General features: G+C 46.7%; 1 protein-coding gene and 1 long non-coding RNA gene across 2 annotated transcripts in view; one reads left to right on the top strand and one right to left on the bottom strand.

Annotated features, from left to right (window-relative positions):
- Positions 1 to 4768: 4768 nt before the first annotated feature.
- MYC (MYC proto-oncogene, bHLH transcription factor) lies at positions 4769 to 9010 on the bottom strand. The gene is made up of 3 exons (XM_069731894.1): positions 8896 to 9010; positions 6756 to 7456; positions 4769 to 6364 (listed from the first exon to the last, which is right to left on the bottom strand). The coding sequence occupies exons 2-3, from the start codon at positions 7432 to 7434 to the stop codon at positions 5772 to 5774; spliced, it is 1272 nt and encodes a 423-aa protein (XP_069587995.1). The 5' UTR covers positions 7435 to 7456; positions 8896 to 9010; the 3' UTR covers positions 4769 to 5771.
- Positions 9011 to 10572: 1562 nt separating this feature from the next.
- The window catches only part of LOC138641515 (uncharacterized), a 39240-nt gene continuing 27108 nt past the window's right edge, over positions 10573 to 22704 (top strand). Inside the window, exon 1 of the long non-coding RNA XR_011313894.1 lies at positions 10573 to 11026. This is a non-coding gene — a long non-coding RNA (uncharacterized lncRNA). The remainder of the gene's footprint in view (positions 11027 to 22704) is intronic.

Here is a 22704-nt window from a genome sequence, read left to right as displayed (position 1 = left end):
AATAGGCTTAGATACAGTAGCTCAGATACACCGTCTCCCCTCACAATGAATGTTTTATAATGAGGATTGTAGTGCTGTCTGATAATCTGAGACCGTATCACACGACACACCAACTCAGCAGCCTAAATCAAGCATGACGGGCTTAGATACATCAGCTCAGCAGATATTATCACATGGTAGATTTAGATACATCAGCTCAGCAGCTATTATCACATGGTAGATTTAGATACAGCAGCTTAACACACAGTATCAGACACGATAGGCTTAGATACATCAGCTCAGCAGAACAGTATCACACATGATAGAAATGATACCTTAGATACACCAGCTCTTGGTAATCAGTACATGATAAACTTAAGATACAGCTGCACAACAGAACTGTATCAAACCTAACAGGCTTAGATACACCAGCCCGTCCTTGCAGACTATATTACATATGATGGTGACGAGCTTAACAGGAAAACTGTACCACCCCATGGAAACTTAGATACACTAGCTCAATCTCTAGAATACCTGCACGTATCCCCGTATGATACAATCTGGTACATAATGTGACGTCACGGTCGTTATTACTTATTTTGGAAACATTTTTTATGTGGGCGAGCGGCGTAAGGGTTAAATTTGACGGCAAAGATACAAAAATGTATCACAAAGTGACAAACCAAGGGATATGCCATCATGTCACACAGAAACGTCTGTTGTTCTCTGCTATCATCCATTACGAGCCGCAGATATATTTGTGCCTATAGCTGGGACAGAATTAGTAAATTGCCCCATTGTGTCAGGAAGAAGCTGATGGTCGAAAATAATGAAGAGCAAATATGGAGGAATCCCTGAAGAGTCACGTTTCCTAAAGCGTCCAGCTGTTTCCTGCATTTCACGACATTACCCCACGCACGAGCCAGACAGATATCCCGAGCTTCACCAACCATCCGCCCCAGGACGGCCACCACAGAGGAGCCCTGCGCCCTGGTAACCTCCCCCGGTAGAGCCACCTCCACGCAGGAGCTAGACAGATATCCCGAGCTTCACCAACCATCCGCCCCAGGACGGCCACCACAGAGGAGCCCTGCGCCCCGGTAACCTCCCCCGGTAGAGCCACCTCCACGCAGGAGCTAGACAGATATCCCGAGCTTCACCAACCATCCGCCCCAGGACGGCCACCACAGAGGAGCCCTGCGCCCTGGTAACCTCCCCCGGTAGGGCGACCTCCACACAGGAGCTAGACAGATATCCTGAGCTTCACCAACCATCCACCCCAGGACGGCCACCACAGAGGAGCCCTGCGCCCTGGTAACCTCCCCCGGTAGGGCCACCTCCACGCAGGAGCTAGACAGATATCCTGAGCTTCACCAACCATCCGCCCCAGGACGGCCACCACAGAGGAGCCCTGCGCCCCGGTAACCTCCCCCGGTAGGGCCACCTCCACACAGGAGCTAGACAGATATCCCGAGCTTCACCAACCATCCGCCCCAGGACGGCCACCACAGAGGAGCGCTGTGGCCCGGTAACCTCCCACGGTAGGGCCACCTCCACGCAGGAACTAGACGGATATCCCGAGCTTCACCAACCATCTGCCCCAGGACGGCCACCACAGAGGAGCCCTGCACCCGGTAACAACCTCCACCAGCGGGGCCACCACAGAGGAGCCTTGCGCCCGGTAACCTTCCCCAGCGGGGCCACCTCCACGCTGGAGCCAGACAGATATCCCAAGCTTCTCCAACCATCAGCCCCAGGACGGCGACAACAGAGGAGCCCTGCACCCCAGTAACCTCCCCCGGTAGGGCCACTTCCATGCAGGAGCTAGACAGATATCCCGAGCATCACCAACCGTCCGCCCCAGGATGGCCACCACAGAGGAGCCCTGCACCTGGTAACATCCTCCCCCGGCGGGGCCACCACAGAGGAGCCCTGCACCCGGTAACAACCTCCGCCGGCAGGGCCACCACAGAGGAGCAATGCGCCCGGTAACCTTCCCCAGCAGGGCCACCTCCACGCAGGAGCCAGACAGAAATCCCAAGCTTCTCCAACCATCAGCCCCAGGATGGTCACCACAGAGGATCCCTGCACCTGGTAACATCCTCCCCCGGCGGGGCCACCACAGAGGAGCCCTGCACCCGGTAACAACCTCCGCCGGCAGGGCCACCACAGATGAGCTCTGCGCCCAGTAACAACCTCCCCCAGCGGAGCCACCACAGAGGAGCACTGCACTCGGTAACAACCTCCCCTGGCAGGGCCAGCACAGAAGGAGCCCTATGCCCGGTAACCTCCCCTGCCGGGGCCACCGCTCAGTAATGGGATATTTTAAATGTTGAAATAACAAATTTGATTGTGATAACAGAACATTCCTTGGATTTCATTCTCACCAGCTGTTCACAAGGACTGCAATGCGATCTGCCCCCAATTATTCTCCACCTCCGGCCGTGGCACACCAGGGCACCACCACCTATTTTTGGGGAGGACAGGTAAAGCCAGATGTCCTGAGATGATGTAATTTACCCTTTTTTTTTTACTTTGGCAGCCATACAAACCTAGATGTGCTCCATTGTCAAAAAAATGCATTTCTTCATTATCCCAGGAATGTGCTGAGCAGCGCTCCATAATCCATCATCCACAGTTACAGTGACCAAGAAAAGTTCCTTGCAGGTTAATGGACCGAATATGGCGGCATAGAGAACCCTGTCTGGCCTGTTATACTCTGTGTAACTCATAGGGTGCGACCATGTGGCATCTTATTGTCCCTTCTCGTAAAGTCCTGCTAGGTGGTGCGCATGCGAGACCACCACTGCATTCACTTCTATGGGAGTGATTGAGAGCGTTTCGGTTAGTCCCATAGAAGTGAATGGAGAGGTCATGGTTATGTACGTGCACAACATTTCCATTCACATAGGCGACTTTTCTGGATCAATGGAGGTCATCCAGGTCAGATCCCCAGTGACCATACATCAACTACCCTCCGGAAGTAGTGGGGTACAACCCCTTTAATAGTACCCAAAAACAGCTGTAAGAGTATCCCCCCCTTCAGATATAAGGAACAGCATTACAGAAATGTCAATTTACTCTTCCGTTTGCATAGGAATCCAATGATAGCATGTTTCCCCACATATGGAATTTCGACAATCTTCTTCTTATGCAACAGAAGAAAAAAAAAATCCTTGTGCAAATCTGCAGCAGAAATCCAACCTCAGCCCCCATACTGCTGATCATACCGTAAAACATGTCAGATATGCAATATGCAAATCCTCCATGTGAATACGGCCTTAGGGTTCTTGAGGAAGAGGAGCCTGGATCTCCTTAGTCATAGCCGGCTTGTACCTGGTAAGGCACAGACACATGACATGTGTCCTAGATTTATGGGCTTTTTTTCACATGAGGGGTCTCATAACAATGACCCCTTGTTTACCCCCTTGCAGCTTTAGCCCGCAGTTGGGCTTGACACCTGCTGCCGCTCTTCTCATGACATGATGTGTCCACCAGCTGTTGATGGCCCTCCCTTTCCAACAGCTGCACTGTCAAGAACGGCCATGAGTAAAGCAACTCTGCCATTCACTGGAGACGAGCTGCACAGAACACCACCAGACAACTAACCGGCTTTACACAGTGTCTGGGTGACAGAGACATCTGTATTTGCTCATCGCGAACGGCCTATAACGTTGTAGGATCTGAAACTGTGTCAAAGACGAAGCCAGATGACCTGGAATGGCAGAATTAAGAACGACTTGCTGAACTCAACTTGGGAAGGGAAGATAACACCAGGTCACCAAGTGACCATATAAGACGTCTTACACACCGACTTGTCAAAAGTTTATCATGGTCCAGGCATGTTGACCATCCATGGCACACGCGGCCAACTCATCACCAACCACAGATGATTTTACATGTCAATTATTCATGGACCGAGTAGGAACCATGATGTTCAGACTGGTGGCCGAGCTCCTGACCAGAACACAACAGCCTCATAAAGAGGTTGTCATGTTCGGGTCCGAAGACTCATGACCGATCTGGCCAACACGGTCTATGGCAGTGTTCACCCAACGCCAATCCTCAAGAGCCACCAACAGGTCATGTTTTCAGGATTTCCTTAGCATTGCCCAGGTTAGAATTCCATCACCTGGGCCATACTAAGGAAATTCCGAAAAAACACTACCTGTTGGTGGCTCTTGAGGATTGGAGTTGGAGGAACACTGGTCTATTGACTCAAGATTGTTAACGCCTGATACCGGCCATAAATATTAGTTGGGTGTTTTAAGAGCACAATTCGCTACCTTACGAAGGTTAACTGAGGTTTTGGAACTAAAGGCTGGGTTCACACAACTATAGGGATCCAAAACTATAAAATGCCACGAGTTTCTGGGCAAGAAGTTTGAAAGTTGTTCACTAGGGTAGTGGAAAGTGTCAAACCCCTGCCATACATGAAGGGAAGAGTTTCTGAAGAACTTGAGAGCAGTGGGATGAGAGACTGCCTCATAGGCCTATCTATATGGTGGTGTAGAGTTCAGGTCTGAAGATCCCTACTGTTTCAACATCAGTTTATACTCCAACGAGTTTCATGGACATCTAAATTAGAAAGTATTTTGCCACATCTTGACTTTCTTCTGCACCTAGCAAATGGAAACTTTCACTCTTGGAGCCAAAACGAGAACAGATTGTGGCCACGTCTCGTTTAGGCTCTGTAGACCAAGTCCATAGAAGATGGTAGCTTTCACACATGACCTTTAAAAACAAATCCCAGAGCAAAAAAAAAAAAAACCACAAACCAAAAAGAAGGTAATGTTTAAATTGATTTTTTTTTCTGTTTTATTTTCTGAAGCTTATTCCAAACAGCTTGCCACGTTAAAGGCCACTATATCAACCTGGGCACAGCCCAATATATAGTTTAAATTTAAGCAAACAAGCCTTATATAAAAGACATTGATGAATTTTTTTTTCTCTTTTTTTTTTAAAACCGCCAGCATGTTATAATATCATTAAGAGAACCAATATAGAGAATAAACCCAAATTCGAGCCCCTTTTCCTTCGTCCCTCGAAGACCAAATCTTCAACAAAAAAAGAGGGGAGGGAAAGGGTCTAACTTTGTTTATGTTTTTCATATGAAATCACATCTAAACAACGACATGTTGGTCAGCACCTTTCTTCATCAGGTCTTCAGAATTTTGCACGGTCAGATCAAATATAGAAATATTAACCAAATGACAACTTTTATAATAGAATATTAAAAACACAACCAAAATAAAAAAAATAAAAATTTAAAAAAAGTTGAATTAAAGGCATAACGGCAGTAACAAGCAGAGATGTTAAACTTTGCCCCTTTTTGTTGTTGTTTTGCCAGGTGTTAGAAGTGAATATTAATACAAGTTACATCTATAAAGATTTTGTTAAAGATATTATTACAAGTCAGCAATGTCGGATATAATCATCGTAAAAGCTATTTAGAGCAAAACTTCAGTATCTGTTTATAAGAAAAATAAAGTTTTAAATACAAAGATATGTAAAAACAAACAAACAAGAAACAAACAAAACAAAAAAAAGTTCTGTTTCCCGTATATTCATTCATATATTGAGGCAGTATTAAGGTGCTGGCAAAATCTTTATCGAAGACCAAGCCAAGGTTGTGTAGTTTTTTGTTTTGTTTTCTTTTTATCAATCCTTTGCATGCACTTGTCCATTAGTCTATAAGATCTCGTAGGATTTCGATAAGACAACCTTGAAATAGACTGTCACAGTTCAGAAAAAAAAAAAAAAAAGTCCAATAGGATATTCTAGAGAAAAGTTCACAAACTCGAGCTCTTGAGCTGTTTGAGTTTCTGTTTTAATTGTTCTCTTTTGAGTTTTAACTGTTCGGACTCCCGGAGGAGCCGCCGCTCGTCTTCCTGCATGGAGATGACGTATTCCGTCGCCTTTTTAAGGATAACGACTTTGGGGGCTTTTTCGTTATTGGCTACTTCGGGGATCTGGTCTCTGAGGGCAAAAAAACTCAGCTTGAGTTCGTTTCGCCTCTGTCGCTCCAAAACGTTGTGCGTCCGCCTCTTGTCGTTCTCCTCGCTGTCGGACGACCGGGGACTCGAGCACTTGCGGTTGTTACTGATCAGTTTGAGAACTCTGCCGCCGCTTTCGAGTTTGACCCTTTTGGAGGAAGGATAGTCCACTTTGGAGGAAGGCGGTGCCGCGTAGTTGTGCTGATGGATCGGGACATGACACCTTTTCAGGACCAGAGGGCTATGGTGGGGTCTGGACTGGTGGGAGTCCTTCTTGGATGCAGTGTATCTTTTCTCAACGGTGACAACGTCAATCTCTTCTTCCTCCTCCTCATTATCATCATCGTCCTCCTCCTCTTCTTCATCCTCATCGTCTTCTTGTTCCTCTTCTGGAAAAAGAATGGAGACAAGTTAGCAATGCAGATCATCATTTGCTTCTATGAAGAGCAAAAAGCCAGTCATCGGAAGATAAGAAGCAACAAAGGCAAAGTCAAGAGATAAGTCATTGTCCGCAGCATTCTTCGAAAGCGTGGCGCGTCTCTGCCCTAAACTCATTCATTGCCCAAACCACTTTCACTAGAAACCCCACCCACTACTGCAGTGCTGCAGATCTACAAAGCGACAACTTCCAACAGCTGGGAAAGATCAGGCACATAGACGCTACGGGAACCCCACCCTCACCACACCAGTAGTGGGCACAGTCAACGGTGACCAGGCTGAATACTACCCCCCCCACACCCATGGCATTGCAGCAGGTCAACACTCAAGTCATGTACTCACCAGATTCAGAGCTGCAGCCATTGATGCTGATGGGCGGCGTGTCCATATTAAGCTCCTGAACCAAGCATGGAGAGCCAACTTTGGAGATGCTATCATTCAACGGGTAAGGGAAGACCACTGAAGGGTCGATGCATTCAGAACTTGGATCCGGTAGGTATCCGCTGCTGGTCCTACTGGTTCCTATGGGGCTGAGGTTACCCTGGCTGGTAGGAGACTTCTGTGGGCTTTGCTGCTGTTGATTTTGGGAGGATACAGAATTCTCCTTCCTAGCAGCCTGGTAGGACGCCAGCTTTTCAGACACCACTTTCTCCAGCTTGGCTGCTGCCGAAAATCCACTCCACATACAGTCCTGAATGATGATGGACTTTACAAACGTCTCGTCATCCTGGTCACAGATGAAGCTTTGATTCACCATGTCCCCTCCCAGGAACTCTGTGACCAGCTCTAGCTGGTCAGTAGACGGGAAGAGGCTGGACAGGCTAGATCTACGGCTGGGGGACCGTGGCGGGGTGGGCAAGAGCTCAAACTTCTTCCAGATGTCCTCACTGGGAGCCGGAGGCTGCAGACGGTTGTACTGCTGCTGGTAGAAGTTCTCATCTTCGTCAAAGTAGAAGACCGGTTGCATAGTGTCATAATCCAGGTCGTAATTCCTGCCCTGGTAGTTGGAGTTTAAAGGCATGGTGAACTCCTTTACTGGTGACCTGCAAGAAGAACGAACATGTGATTAGACTGGATGGAAAGAAGTGCACAGTAAAGACACCGCTACAAAGCCACGGCTGTCACTTAGACAGCGACTTCCAGCCCCGCAGTGATACATCGGGGTCTCAAACTTTCCCTGGGAACAAAGGAGCGAGTGTCAGGCATGCACCGTCCAGGAAAAAGCCGGCTGTGCAGGAAGGAGGGGGATCACACGGAGAGTTCAGCCCCCAGTACTACGCTGAGTATATAGGATAGGCACCGCCAAGCCCAGACTGCTACACTGACAGCCAGACAGTGGCCCCCAGTGCCAAAGCCAGCCCCGCCACTGACAATGGAGCCCCTCTCCGCACTGACAACACCCTAGAAGACCCCTGCACTACGACAGCCCCCTCCTGCCTCTAGACACGACTATATACAATGTACAGCTACTGGATGAATGGGGGGGGTACCTACCCCTAACACCCTAGAAGACCCCTGCACTATGACAGCCCCCTCCTGCCTCTAGACACGACTATATACAATGTACAGCTACTGGATGAATGGGGGGGGTACCTACCCCTAACACCCTAGAAGACCCCTGCACTATGACAGCCCCCTCCTGCCTCTAGACACGACTATATACAATGTACAGCTACTGGATGAATGGGGGGGGGGGTACCTACCCCTAACACACTAGGATACCCCTGCACTATGACAGCCCCCTCCTGCCTCTAGACACGACTATATACAATATATAGCTACTGAATGAATGGGGGGGTACCTACCCCTAACACCCTAGAAGACCCCTGCACTATGACAGCCCCCTCCTGCCTCTAGACACGACTATATACAATGTACAGCTACTGGATGAATGGGGGGGGGGGGTACCTACCCCTAACACACTAGGATACCCCTGCACTATGACAGCCCCCTCCTGCCTCTAGACACGACTATATACAATATATAGCTACTGGATGAATGGGGGGGTGCCTACCCCTAACACCCTAGAAGACCCCTGCACTATGACAGCCCCCTCCTGCCTCTAGACACGACTATATACAATATATAGCTACTGGATGAATGGGGTCTGTAGACATGACTATACACACACTATATAACTACTGGATGAATTGGGGGTGGGTGCACCCCAACATTGACAACTACCCTGTCAAATCTCACTGCACCCCCAGACTGACAGCTGTACCATAAAGGAGACCTAAACATAAGGTGCCCCTAAAAGACAGATCAAGACCCTCAGCCACCCGAGCCAGCACCCATCCCACATAAGTCACCAAGGCGAGAAGACCCCCGTCCCAGATATATTAATATTCACCCTAAACAAGCCCCCCAAAAAGACAAGAGCCGCCTCACCCCCATAACATCACCCAGTCCCACAAGCCCCTCCAGACACAGTGCCAGCTCCCAGCACGGGGAGCAGAGGGATAAAAGCCAGGACCCTTACCCTGCGAGCCAAGCCACACTCCGGTAATAATCCACAGCCGGAGAGCCGCCCTCCTCCTCCCCCCTAGATCCGGGCTGAGCACCGAGCTCGCTGCAGCAGACTCCGAGCACAAAGTCGCGAGAAGGAGCAGGGAGCGGGTATATATACCGGGAGCCCCGGCCCACGGTTCGCGCCAAATCTTAGAGGGCGGGGTGGACGGGGCGGAGCGGCGGCGGGGTGTGCGGTCATGTAGTGCTGGAGCCAGGGAGGGTTAACTCCCTGCGTGCCGGATACAATGCTAACTGCGCCAGCTGGGGGGGCGGGGCGCAGCGCCGGGGGAACAGGCCGGGACCGGCAGAGCCGCAGCGCCGGGGGAACAGGCCGGGACCGGCAGAGCCGCAGCGCCGGGGGAACAGTCCGGGCCCCGCAGCGCCGGGCGCAGAGAACGCAGAGTGCGGTCACGTGGGCCGGGCTGCAACATTGTAGCAAGTGCGCGCTCCGAACGTTCTAAACCGCTGCTGTTGCCGGGCAACCGCCGCCGCGTCCGCAGCTGGAAGATAAACAAATAAATACAAATCTGTAAATCCCCAGGAAGGCCGCTGCTGCCGGCGACCGCAGGGGCAACGTTAGCTAATGGTGAGCTCACCGGAATGTGACAGGGCAGAGTTACTGGCAGTGTCCTGGTGGGCGATCACTGCAGGTCCAGCACTCTCCAGGAGAGGGGTCACATACCTGCTCTGTCTCACAATGATGCCCGCTAGGGGGCGCTCGCACTTCCTGCACCATCACTTTCCCTTGGGAGGATGCAGAGGAAGATTAACTGTTTCCTGGCTCAGTGGAACACGCAAGTTCCATCATCAGCATAGTATAATAGATCAATGTATGTTATAAAGACTTCTGTACAGGGGCAGCAGACATATCAAGAGGGGGGCACTACCACCTTCACAGATCCATTATTGCCCATACACTGTTCTTACACAGGGGCCCTCTTCTAATGCTAATGTATATATCCTGAGGACTGGACGGTTCAGACAGAGGAGGGCCCCCCAATTCTCCCTGCTTTGGTTGTGAAGGAGGGGCCCTTTACCGCCAATGCTATGATCACCCCCGATCCTTACAGTAATCTGCATTACCTCAATGTCTTCTGTAAAATAATACAGTTTATGATTGATTATATTAATTGATCCTCATGAGCCTAAAATGTAGATACACGCGCCATGGAAACTTGGACTCCACAGATCACGGGGTCGGAATGCAAGATTGTATCTGATTGTCAGTGTGCCGGTGACACGATCCAACCCGATTGGATTTTTGGTCTCAATTTGCACAAAATTGTCTTCAAAGTCTTTAGTGTAAGTTGCATAACACTTGCAATTTACATGTAACCTGTCTGGGAATTTTTTTTTTACATCAACATAAGGTTGAAAGACCAGAGACCCTATCTACCTCTAATGGTAAAGAACAGGGCGCCGGGGATGCTTCATTCATAAAATGCACAAGAATTAATTTCTGAAACCAAAATTTATTTTTTTAATGAACATTTATGTATCTATTATTATTTATTATTATTATTTATATAGCACCATTAATTCCATGGTGCTGTACATGAGAAAGGGTTACATATCTATCATCTATCTATCTATTATCTATCTATCTATCATCTATCTATCTATCTATTATCTATCTATCTATTATCTATCTATCTTTGATCTATTATCTATTTATTATTATGTATTTATATAGCACCATTAATTCCATGGTGCTGTACATAAGAAAGGGGTTACATACAAAGTTATAGATATCATTTACAGTACACAAATTTATGATGACAGACTGGTACAGAGGGGAGAAGACCCTGTCCTTGCGGACTTACATTCTATCTATCTATCTATCTATCTATCTATCTATCTATCTATCTATCTATCTATCACACAAGCCTCTGAGAGTCACTGGCAGTCTCCTATTGTATGGAGACAGTGACCAGATCAGGCAGAGCTTTCACAGTTCCCTATGATGCGACCACTCCTATTAAAAGCCTGGATTGATGAAGCCACATCGCCCCCTAGTGGCGGAGGGGGAGGGGCAGACGTCTCCTGCACACAGTGCTGCTGATGAGTGATTGCACTGCACAGGACCTCACTTCATGACTAAGGTAATTCAGGGTAAGGAAGGATGAAGCTGGATTATCATTCCAGGAAAATGGCCAAATTACACTGCTGCTAAACAAGAGGGGGGGAAAAAAAAGAAATGAGCAAACAGTAGGATGGAAGGCTCTCACAGGAAGACAGAGCCTTAAAGGCCAACACATCCTTCACACCGATGCAGTAGACGTGGGTTTGTCACGCAGTTGCGCCTTTTGTACAGTTTGCAGGGATCTGTTACCAGATTCCATAAAGTACAAACTGTACATATACATTGTTAGATATCTAGGACTTGATGAGCCTAGTGTACTTACTGTGACAATCCACGCCAGAAGGGCTGCACAATGCTCTTTGAAAGCTTTATTGCCTAATGATAAAATGAGTATTTTCTGAGTCCAGCTCTATGGCTCCGATGAGGGAGAGACATAAATGCCAGAATGGGAGAACAATCCACAAATGAAACAATCGTATCAGCTCTGGCTGGACTCTGGAAATACTCATTTAATTTGGGGATTATATGGTTTTAGCTGGACCCATAATACACTCACTTTAATATGAGGATTGTATAGCCGTTTGAGCATGGATTTTTTCACAGTAAGTACAACGGCTTCATCAGGCCTAAGAGGTCTATGTAATAATATGTGGATATAATCATACTGAGTGTCTATCTCAAAAATACCAAGGAGCTATAAGCCGCTGCTGTTAAAGTTGAAGGAACCCCTAGAAATAACCCGAATTCCCCTCCTGTCTCAGGGTTTCCTCACCCCCACGATTTACACTGCAGCCACACTTGTTAACTATTTACAACACTTGTGCGCTGTTTATCAATGGAAAAGAAGAATAAAAGCTAAAAACCTCCTTGGATAAAAGGTTTCCATAAGGAGAAGCAATGGCCACCCCCCATTAGGCCATCAGAAGTGGTTGAAGCCCCCAGATCCCCCCCGGACCCTCCCAGTGATGTAATTATCCCATTACAAACATTGGTTGCACATTGTGAAGATTTGCGATCATTGGCCGATATGCTGAGATTCAGTCATTGTGACCCAACGCATTTACCCCAATTGTAAATACTGGTGTCACAGCAGCGTCACAATATGTAGGGAAGGTAAAAGGTAATAATGAGCTGGCGGATCTCGTCCGGTCAGGGTGGATGCAAGGAAGACACAAGGCCAGTAATGGAGGAAGGGGCCACAACCGCTCCTCTATATCTGGCCGCTGTTAGAACGTTCACGTTTTCTTTCTGGGTGTAAAGTTAATGAAATGTCTGATGTAAGTGTCCGGAGCTCTTATTTGCTTCACACCATTTCAGCCAAGATTCCTCGTCAGCCTAGTGGTTTATTTAACAAGTCAGCAAATATTAATCATCGTACAATATTAATATTAGGAGGGCATTGGGGGGGTGCAAAGGACTGATGTTAAAAACCATTAGGTGACATTACTATGTGAGTATTTAATCTTTCCTTCCCTCCTTCCTTCCCCCCTTCCTTCCCCCCTTCCTTCCTTCTTTCCTTCCTTCCCTCTCTCCTTCCTTTCTTCCTTCCCGCCTTCCCTCCTTCCTTCCTTCCTGCCTTCCTTCCTTCCCTCCTTCCTTCCTCCTTCCTTACTGCCTTCCTTCCCACCTTCCTTCCTTCCTTCCTTCTCTCCCTTCCTTCTTTCCTTCCTTCCTTCCCTCTTTCCTTCCTTCCTTCCTTCCCTCCTTCCTTCCCTCCTCCCTCTCTCCCTTCCTTCCGTCCTTCCCTCCTTCCTTCCCTCCTTCCTTCCTCCTTCCTTCCTGCCTTCCTTCCCACCTTCCTTCCTTCCTTCCCTCCTTCCCTCCTTCTCTCCCTTCCTTCTTTCCTTCCTTCCTTCCTTCCTTCCCTCCCTCTCTCCTTCCCTCCCTCCTTCCTTCTTTCCTTCCTTCCCTCCTTCCTTCCCTCCTCCCTCTCTCCCTTCCTTCCGTCCTTCCCTCTTTCCTTCCTTCCTTCCCTCCTTCCTTCCCTCCTCCCTCTCTCCCTTCCTTCTGTCCTTCCCTCCTTCCTTCCCTCCTTCCTTCCTCCTTCCTTCCTGCCTTCCTTCCCACCTTCCTTCCTTCCTTCCCTCCTTCTCTCCCTTCCTTCTTTCCTTCCTTCCTTCCTTCCTTCCTTCCTTCCTTCCTTCCTTCCTTCCTTCCTTCCTTCCTTCCTTCCTTCCTTCCCTCCCTCCCTCCTTCCTTCCGTCCCTTCCTTCCCTCCCTCCTTCCTTCTTTCCTTCCTTCCCTCCTTCCTTCCCTCCTCCCTCTCTCCCTTCCTTCCGTCCTTCCCTCTTTCCTTCCTTCCTTCCCTCCTTCCTTCCTCCCCTCCGTCCTTCCCTCCTTTCCTTCCCCCCTTTTCTTTCTTTCTTTCTTTCTTTCTTTCTTTCTTTCTTTCTTTCTTTCTTTCTTTCTTTCTTTCTTTCTTTCTTTCTTTCTTTCTTTCTTTCTTTCTTTCTTTCTTTCCCCATAATTCTGCTACAGTGTTGCAATATTTTCCATTGTAAGACATAAGGTATTTACTAAATATCTAGATATTGTCCTTAGTGTTATTTTGTTGCCGCACACGTCGTACCCCGTAAATCAGCCCTATGGATCGCAGCATTACATGTAATTGACACAATTTGCTTTTGTCTGTTCCCTTTGTCCCTTTGCACCATTTTTGCCCTGTGCTGGTTTCCCTCAGTTTTCTGTAAGAGTTTGGCGCCATCTAGCTGCCACACGTCATCCACTATACAGATTGCTCTACAATAACCAGCTCGGATTTATTTTTGACCTTTTACTTCCATTAGTGCTTCCTATATGTTGCAATTTCTAATGTTTGAGCTATTAGGAAAGTTGAAGAGGATATTTATATAGAGAACAGGACAAGTATTTGTGCAATATGAGGATGGGATATTCAGGCCGACATATATAATATTGTATCAACTGGAAAGTCCCAGAAGAGTGGGGTTCAACTGTTGCCCGAACTTGGTGTTGACTCCCTGCGTGGAGACCAGATAGAACAGGGGTCCCCAACTCCAGTCCTCAAGGCCCACCAACAGGTCATGTTTTCAGGATTTCCTTAGTCTTGCCCAGGTAATAATTGCATCACCTGTGCAATGCAAAGGAAATCCTGAAAACATGACCTGTTGGTGGGCCTTGAGGACTGGAGTTGGGGACCCCTGAGATAGAACACTGGCTTCCTGATCTTGGTGTTCAGATGCAAATACAATAGACAATATGGGTGTTACATCGGCACCTCCAGGATCCAGGCAATATGTACTGTAGAAGCATGGTGAGGTCAACTGATCATGCTACTGACGTGGTGGTGGTGAGGATGGTGGTGGTGATGAGGATGGTGGCGGTGGTGAGGATGGTGGCAAGGTAAGCACTCTGTAGGGGAGCTGTACAAACAAGGAACGTGTAAGGAGGTAGGGTTAGTGTGAGAGCAATGTATAGAGAGGCAATATGCAAAGGGATGAAATAATGAAAAGGAGTGCAGTAGAGATAGAGGGCGTGTTGTTGGGGGTAGTGTGGAGGGGCCAGAGTGAAAAAGGGGCACAGTGTAGAGAGGGGGCAATGTTAGTGTAGTACAGTGTGGAAATAGGAGCAGCCTGAGGAGTGACAGTGTGAATGCACATCCTGAAAGAGGGCTAGTGTGGGGGAAACAGTGTGGAGATAGATGGGACAGTATGAAAAGGAGGCCGCTTGTGACTGTGATGTTTATAGTTCATAAAGGAGGACAGTGTAGGGATTACAGTTTATAAAGATGGAAAGTGTGGAGGGTAAAGTTCATAAAGGCGGACACTATAGTGGTTATAGTTCATTGGAGAGGACAGTGTAATGTTTATAGTTCAAATGAGTGGACAGTCGTAGTTCATAAGGTCTGAGAGTGTGGTGGTTATAGTTCATAAAGGCAGTCATTGTGCTGTGTATAGTTCATAAAGGAGGACAGTGCTGTGCTTATAGTACATAAGGGTGAAGAGTGTAGCTATTATAGTGTATAAAGGAAGACAGTATGGAAGCAATATCTGTTTATAGTTCATAAAGGAGGACAGTGCTGTGCTTATAGTTCATAAGGGTGAAGAGTAGCTATTATAGTGTATAAAGGAAGACAGTGTGGAAGCAATATCTGTTTATAGTTCATAAAGGAGGACAGTGCTGTGCTTATAGTTCATAAGGGTGAACAGTGTAGCTATTATAGTGTATAAAGGAAGACAGTGTGGAAGCAATATCTGTTTATAGTTCATAAAGGAGGACAGTGCTGTGCTTATAGTTCATAAGGGTGAACAGTGTAGCTATTATAGTGTATAAAGGAAGACAGTATGGAAGCAATATTTTAAAGAAGAAGTCAGTGTCGTTGTACCATAAGACGAACAATGTGGGTGACATTTTTGCGCAGAAAGCACAATCAGAGGCAATTATTCAGTTGCACAGCCAGGGCTGATATTTTTGATTCAGTGGCCATTGTAAGCACACTGTTAATTTTAAGACTGTGATTGCAGAAGACCAGAAAGGATGGAAGTCTGCAGAGACGAGCTGTGGATGTGAAAAGTCATCATGGCATCTGGATAAAATAGAGAAGAGAAGAAGAAAATGATTCCAATCAGAGAAAAAAAAACATTAAGATACCGGAATATAAATGTTTACTTGTATTACTGACTGCGTCTAGTCAGTACTGTGGTTCCTGTATGGTCTGCAGTCTGATAATAGCTGGTAACAACAACTCCCAGCATATTTTTATCATTGTTAAGGACATACTGGGAGTTGAACGTTCAGGCATTATAAGTGTATATGGTGGAGGGCTGACATAGTAATTGATCACTGTACTAAACTTGGTACTGTATTCCTCTACTTATCATGGTTCAGGTTCTGTATTCATGTTGTAATGTTGATTCTGGTGCGGAATTCATGTATTGACTGTGGTTCTGTTACTGTATTAATATCCTGAAGATGGTATTGTGCTGTGTTCATGTACAGATGATGGTTCTGATGAAGTTTTCAGTACTAAATATGGGTCTAGCAATGTATTCATGTACTGATGGTGGTTTTGGTGTATTTATGTACTGATGACAGTTGTGTTGTATTTCTGTGCTGATGATAGTTATGATGCTGTATTCATTTTCTGATGATTGTTTTGGTTCTGTATTCATATATTGATGATGGTGCTCGTGATGCTGTATTCATGTACTGATGGTACTGATGGGGGTTCTGGTGATGCATGCATGTACTGATGGTGGTTCTGTCTATGTATTCATGTACAGATGGTGATTCTGGTGATGTTTTTATGTACTGTTATTAGTATTAGCATTCCATACCTTGTCAAATGATGTGCTACATGGTAATGTTAATAAAGTCTTTTGCCGTTTGACTAGTTATGAATTAATATATCTGCACTCATGTAAAGATCATTAAACCTGTGTATTTGAAGACTCTTGTTGCTACCATTTTGGCTTTTCTGTGCCACAAGCTAAGCTTCATAGGGGACCACGATTTGGGCTACATACTGCACTACTGTAATATTGACTATTATAACCTGCTGAAAACATGATGCATAGCTAGACCACCGTTTCTGGCAGCATTACTGAGAAATCTTAGCTTCATGGACAATGGCTCAAGGTCACTAATATTTTTGATGGAACTGCCTTCTTCACATTCCACCAAACATTTTCTATGGCAATCAAATCAGCAATTGTAACAGCCACCCCAGAATCTTCCAGGACTTCTTATGAAATTAAGCCTTGATGGATTTTGAGGTATGCTTGAGACCTTTGTCATTTGGAAGGTCCAATGATTCCCAAGCTTCAGCTTCTTCACAGAAGGCATGACATTTCCTCCTAGAATTTTATGATACATTATTAAATTTATCTTGCCTTCTACATGCTGTAGATATCCAGTGACAGAGGAAACTAAGCTTCCCCAAATCATTGTTGAGCCACCACCATATTTCAATGTAGGCATCACTAACCACCACCATGCTTCACTGTGGGCATAATTGAGCCATTGCCAAGCTTAACTGTAAGTGTCATGACTCAGCAGTCAGGTGACCTGGGACCAGAGGCTCCTTCCCTGTCCCTATCACTAGGGGCTCCCTAGCTCTATCTATTTCCCGGGATACTTCTGAAGGAGAAGATGCCAGGGCCACCACCCTTGCCTTATCTCCTGAATGAGCCCTCTGTCTGTTTACTTCCCCCACCAAGGGAAGAGGGGCACTACTGTGCAACACAAACAAGGGTAACATGAAATACCAAGCATACAAATATTCACTCACATACAACAGAGGAATGCATCGGGAGTGGAGAATGGGAGAATAACCAAAGTAAGAGGAGGGAAGGGAATTATCACACTTACAAACCACACAACAGTCACCGATAACTCCTCCAAAAGTCCTCATATAAACACCTCTCCACCCAGCCATGTAACAAAAGCTATCTCTGACATGGGTTTGAATCAGAACCCAAACTATAAAGTCAATGGGAGTGGCTTACTGAGCTCAGCTGAGAGCTTATACTCCCAGAGTTTCCAACATGGCTGATTAACCCCTGTTATGCCAAAAAAAAAAAAAAAAACTATTTAAAAAGAAGGAGAAGTGCTTCTTTTCAGCGCAGGAGTAGAAGCAATCAGACGCTGCAGTCTTCTGGCCCCTCTCTGTTGCGGTCACCCTGTGACAGTAAGCTGTTGTGAATTCTGTGGCTGAATTCACTCCTGTGGTCACAAGTGGTACTGCAGCTTCTGAGCTTCCTCCCTCAGGTGTTCTGGTGAGCTCGTTGGCTGCTTTGTTATTTAACTCCGCCTGATTCTGTCTTCCTTGCTCCTTGTCAATGTTCCAGTGTTGGATCTGAGCTTCTGGATCTTTCCTGTGGCCTGCTGCTCTGCTTAGATAAGTGCTTCTTTGCTTTTGTTGCTACTTTTTCTGTCCAGCTTGTCAATTCGTTTTGCTGGAAGCTCTGAGACGCAAAGGGTGTACCGCCGTGCCGTTAGTTCGGCACGGTGGGTCTTTTTGCCCCCTTTGCGTGGTTTTTTGCTTTAGGGTTTTTTGTAGACTGCAAAGTTCTCTTTGCTATCCTCGCTCTATCTAGAATATCGGGCCTCACTTTGCTGAATCTATTTCATCCCTACGTTTGTCTTTTCATCTTGCTAACAGTCATTATATGTGGGGGGCTGCCTTTTCCTTTGGGGTATTTCTCTGAGGCAAGTCAGGCTTGTTTTTCTATCTTCAGGCTAGTCAGCTCCTCAGGCAGTGCCGAGTTGCATAGGTAGTGTCAGGCGCAATCCACAGCTGCCTTTAGTTGTGTTTAGGATAGGTTCAGGTATTGCGGTCTACAGAGATTCCACGTCTCAGAGCTCGTTCTATTGTTTTTGGGTTATTGTCAGATCACTGTATGTGCTCTGATTGCTGGCACACTGTGTCACTGGATTGCCTTCATAACAGTACAAGGAGCCAACCTAATGATTCTCAATAGAGGGAAAAAAGAAGTTCTGACATCATTTTTTTTTCTCAGCTCTGTGTTCAGTCTTTTTTTTCCCCTAGACATTTGGGTGTTTCAGGACACAGGTGTGGACATGGATATTCAGGGTCTGTGCTCTTCAATGGATAATCTCGTTACAAATGTACAAAGGATTCAAGATACTATTGATCAGAAATCTATGTTAGAACCAAGAATTCCTATTCCTGATTTGTTTTTTGGTGATAGAACTAAGTTTCTTAATTTCAAAAATAATTGTAAGCTATTTCTGGCCTTGAAACCTCATTCTTCTGGTAATCCTATTCAACAGGTTTTGATTATTATTTCTTTTTTGCGCGGCGACCCTCAGGACTGGGCATTTTCTCTTGCGCCAGGAGACCCTGCATTGAGTAATGTCAATGCGTTTTTCCTGGCGCTCGGATTACTTTACGATGAGCCTAATTCAGTGGATCAGGCTGAGAAAAATTTGCTGGCTTTGTGCCAGGGTCAGGATGATATAGAAGTATATTGTCAGAAATTTAGGAAGTGGTCAGTACTCACTCTGTGGAATGAATCTGCGCTGGCAGCTTTGTTCAGAAAGGGTCTCTCTGAGGCTCTTAAGGATGTCATGGTGGGTTTTCCTATGCCTGCTGGTTTGAATGAGTCTATGTCTTTGGCCATTCAGATCGGTCGACGCTTGCGCGAGCGTAAATCTGTGCACCATTTGGCGGTATTGTCTAAAGAGTAAACCTGAGCCTATGCAGTGCGACAGGACTATGACTAAAGTAGAACGGCAAGAACACAGACGTCTGAACAGACTGTGTTTCTATTGTGGTGATTCTACTCATGCTATTTCTAATTGTCCTAAACGCACTAGGCGGTTCAATAGCTCTGCCGTTATTGGTACTGTACAGTCCAAATTCCTTTTGTCCATTACCTTAATGTGCTCTTTGTCATCGTATTCTGTCATGGCGTTTGTGGATTCAGGCGCTGCCCTGAATCTGATGGATTTGGATTATGCTAAACGTTGTGGGTTTTTCTTGGAGCCTTTGCGGTGTCCTATTCCATTGAGAGGAATTGATGCTACACCTTTGGCCAAGAATAAACCTCAATACTGGGCCCAGCTGACCATGTGCATGGCTCCTGCACATCAGGAAGTTATTCGCTTTCTGGTGTTGCATAATCTGCATGATGTGGTCGTGTTGGGGTTGCCATGGCTGCAAACCCATAATCCAGTATTAGATTGGAACTCTATGTCGGTAACCAGCTGGGGTTGTCAGGGGGTACATGGTGATGTTCCATTTTTGTCTATTTCGTCATCCACTCCTTCTGAGGTCCCAGAGTTCTTGTCTGATTATCAGGATGTATTTGAAGAGCCCAAGTCCGATGCCCTACCTCCGCATAGGAATTGTGATTGTGCTATCAATTTGATTCCTGGTAGTAAATTCCCTAAGGGTCGTTTATTTAATTTATCCGTGCCTGAACACGCCGCTATGCGCAGTTATGTGAAGGAATCCCTGGAGAAGGGACATATTCGCCCATCGTCATCACCACTGGGAGCAGGGTTCTTTTTTGTAGCCAAGAAGGATGGTTCGCTGAGACCGTGTATTGATTACCGCCTTCTTAATAAGATCACTGTTAAGTTTCAGTATCCCTTGCCATTGTTATCTGACTTGTTTGCTCGGATTAAGGGGGCTAGTTGGTTCACAAAGATAGATCTTCGTGGTGCGTATAATCTGGTGAGAATCAGGCAAGGAGATGAATGGAAAACTGCATTTAATACGCCCGAGGGTCATTTTGAGTATCTAGTGATGCCGTTCGGACTTGCCAATGCTCCATCTGTGTTTCAGTCTTTTATGCATGACATCTTCCGTGAGTATCTGGATAAATTCCTGATTGTTTACTTGGATGACATTTTGATCTTCTCAGATGATTGGGACTCTCATGTGAAGCAGGTCAGAATGGTTTTCCAGGTCCTGCGTGCTAATTCCTTGTTTGTGAAGGGATCAAAATGTCTCTTCGGTGTGCAGAAAGTTTCATTTTTGGGGTTCATCTTTTCCCCTTCTACTATCGAGATGGATCTGGTTAAGGTCCAAGCCATCCAGGATTGGACTCAGCCGACATCTCTGAAAAGTCTGCACAAATTCCTGGGCTTTGCTAATTTTTATTGTCGCTTCATCTGTAATTTTTCTAGCATTGCCAAACCATTGACCGATTTGACCAAGAAGGGTGCTGATTTGGTTAATTGGTCTTCTGCTGCTGTGGAAGCTTTTCAGGAGTTGAAGCATCGTTTTTGTTCTGCCCCTGTGTTGTGTCAGCCAGATGTTTCTCTTCCGTTCCAGGTCGAGGTTGATGCTTCTGAGATTGGAGCAGGGGCGGTTTTGTCACAGAGAGGTTCTGGTTGCTCAGTGTTGAAACCATGTGCTTTCTTTTCCAGGAAGTTTTCGGCTGCTGAGCGTAATTATGATGTGGGCAACCGAGAGTTGCTGGCCATGAAGTGGGCATTCGAGGAATGGCGTCATTGGCTTGAAGGAGCTAAGCATCGCGTGGTGGTATTGACTGATCATAAGAACCTTACTTATCTCGAGTCTGCCAAGCGCTTGAATCCTAGACAGGCCCGTTGGTCGTTATTTTTTGCCCGCTTCGACTTTGTGATTTCGTACCTTCCGGGCTCAAAAAATGTGAAGGCGGATGATCTGTCTAGGAGTTTTGTGCCCGACTCTCCGGGTTCATCTGAGCCGGCGAGTATCCTCAAGGAAGGAGTCATTGTGTCTGCCATCTCCCCTGATTTGCGGCGAGTGTTGCAGAAATTTCAGGCGAATAAACCTGATTGTTGTCCGGCGGAGAAACTGTTCGTCCCTGATAGGTGGACTAGTAAAGTTATCTCTGAACTTCATTGTTCAGTGTTGGCTGGTCATCCTGGAATCTTTGGTACCAGAGAGTTAGTGGCTAGATCCTTCTGGTGGCCATCTCTGTCGCGGGATGTACGTGCTTTTGTGCAGTCCTGTGGGATTTGTGCTAGGGCTAAGCCCTGCTGTTCACGTGCCAGTGGGTTGCTTTTGCCCTTGCCGGTCCCAAAGAGGCCTTGGACACATATTTCGATGGATTTCATTTCTGACCTTCCCGTTTCTCAAAAGATGTCAGTCATTTGGGTGGTCTGTGATCGCTTTTCTAAAATGGTCCATCTGGTGCCCTTGGTTAAATTGCCTTCCTCCTCTGATTTGGTGCCTTTGTTCTTCCAGCATGTGGTTCGTTTGCATGGCATTCCTGAGAATATTGTTTCTGACAGAGGTTCCCAGTTTGTTTCAAGGTTTTGGCGAGCCTTTTGTGGTAGGATGGGCATTGACCTATCTTTTTCCTCGGCTTTCCATCCTCAGACTAATGGCCAGACCGAACGAACCAATCAGACCTTGGAAACATATCTGAGATGTTTTGTTTCTGCAGACCAGGATGATTGGGTGTCCTTTTTGCCGTTGGCTGAGTTCGCCCTTAATAATCGGGCCAGCTCGGCTACCTTGGTCTCTCCATTTTTCTGCAATTCTGGGTTCCATCCTCGTTTCTCTTCAGGACAGGTTGAGTCTTCGGACTGTCCTGGTGTGGATTCTGTGGTGGACAGGTTGCAGCAGATCTGGACTCAGGTAGTGGACAATTTGACCTTGTCCCAGGAGAAGGCTCAACTTTTCGCTAATCGCAGACGCCGTGTGGGTCCCTGACTTCGTGTTGGGGATCTGGTTTGGTTATCTTCTCGTCATATTCCTATGAAGGTTTCCTCTCCTAAATTTAAACCTCGTTTTATTGGTCCGTATAGGATTTCTGAGATTCTCAATCCTGTGACTTTTCGTCTGACCCTCCCAGACTCCTTTTCCATACATAATGTATTCCATAGGTCGTTGTTGCGGAGATACGTGGCACCTATGGTTCCATCTGTTGAGCCTCCTGCCCCGGTTTTGGTGGAGGGGGAATTGGAGTATATTGTGGAGAAAATTTTGGATTCTCGTGTTTCTAGACGGAAACTCCAGTATCTGGTTAAATGGAAGGGTTATGCTCAGGAAGATAATTCCTGGGTTTTTGCCTCTGATGTCCATGCTCCAGATCTTGTTCGTGCCTTTCATGTGGCTCATCCTGGTCGGCCTGGGGGCTCTGGTGAGGGTTCGGTGACCCCTCCTCAAGGGGGGGGGGTACTGTTGTGAATTCTGTGGCTGAATTCACTCCTGTGGTCACAAGTGGTACTGCAGCTTCTGAGCTTCCTCCCTCAGGTGTTCTGGTGAGCTCGTTG

This window comes from Ranitomeya imitator, chromosome 6 (assembly GCF_032444005.1).
Source record: "Ranitomeya imitator isolate aRanImi1 chromosome 6, aRanImi1.pri, whole genome shotgun sequence".
Lineage (NCBI taxonomy): Eukaryota > Metazoa > Chordata > Amphibia > Anura > Dendrobatidae > Ranitomeya > Ranitomeya imitator.
Note: the sequence above shows the minus strand (reverse complement) of the source record. Positions and strands in the feature narration are given on the sequence as shown.

Bases quoted from the DNA above. Each gene is read 5' to 3' on its own strand.
- MYC (XM_069731894.1), bottom strand. From the start codon at position 7,434: ATGCCTTTAAACTCCAACTACCAGGGCAGGAATTACGACCTGGATTAT. The intron at 6,365-6,755 runs GTGAGTACATGA...TTCTTTTTCCAG, and splicing joins TGGCTGCAGCTCTGAATCTG to AAGAGGAACAAGAAGACGAT.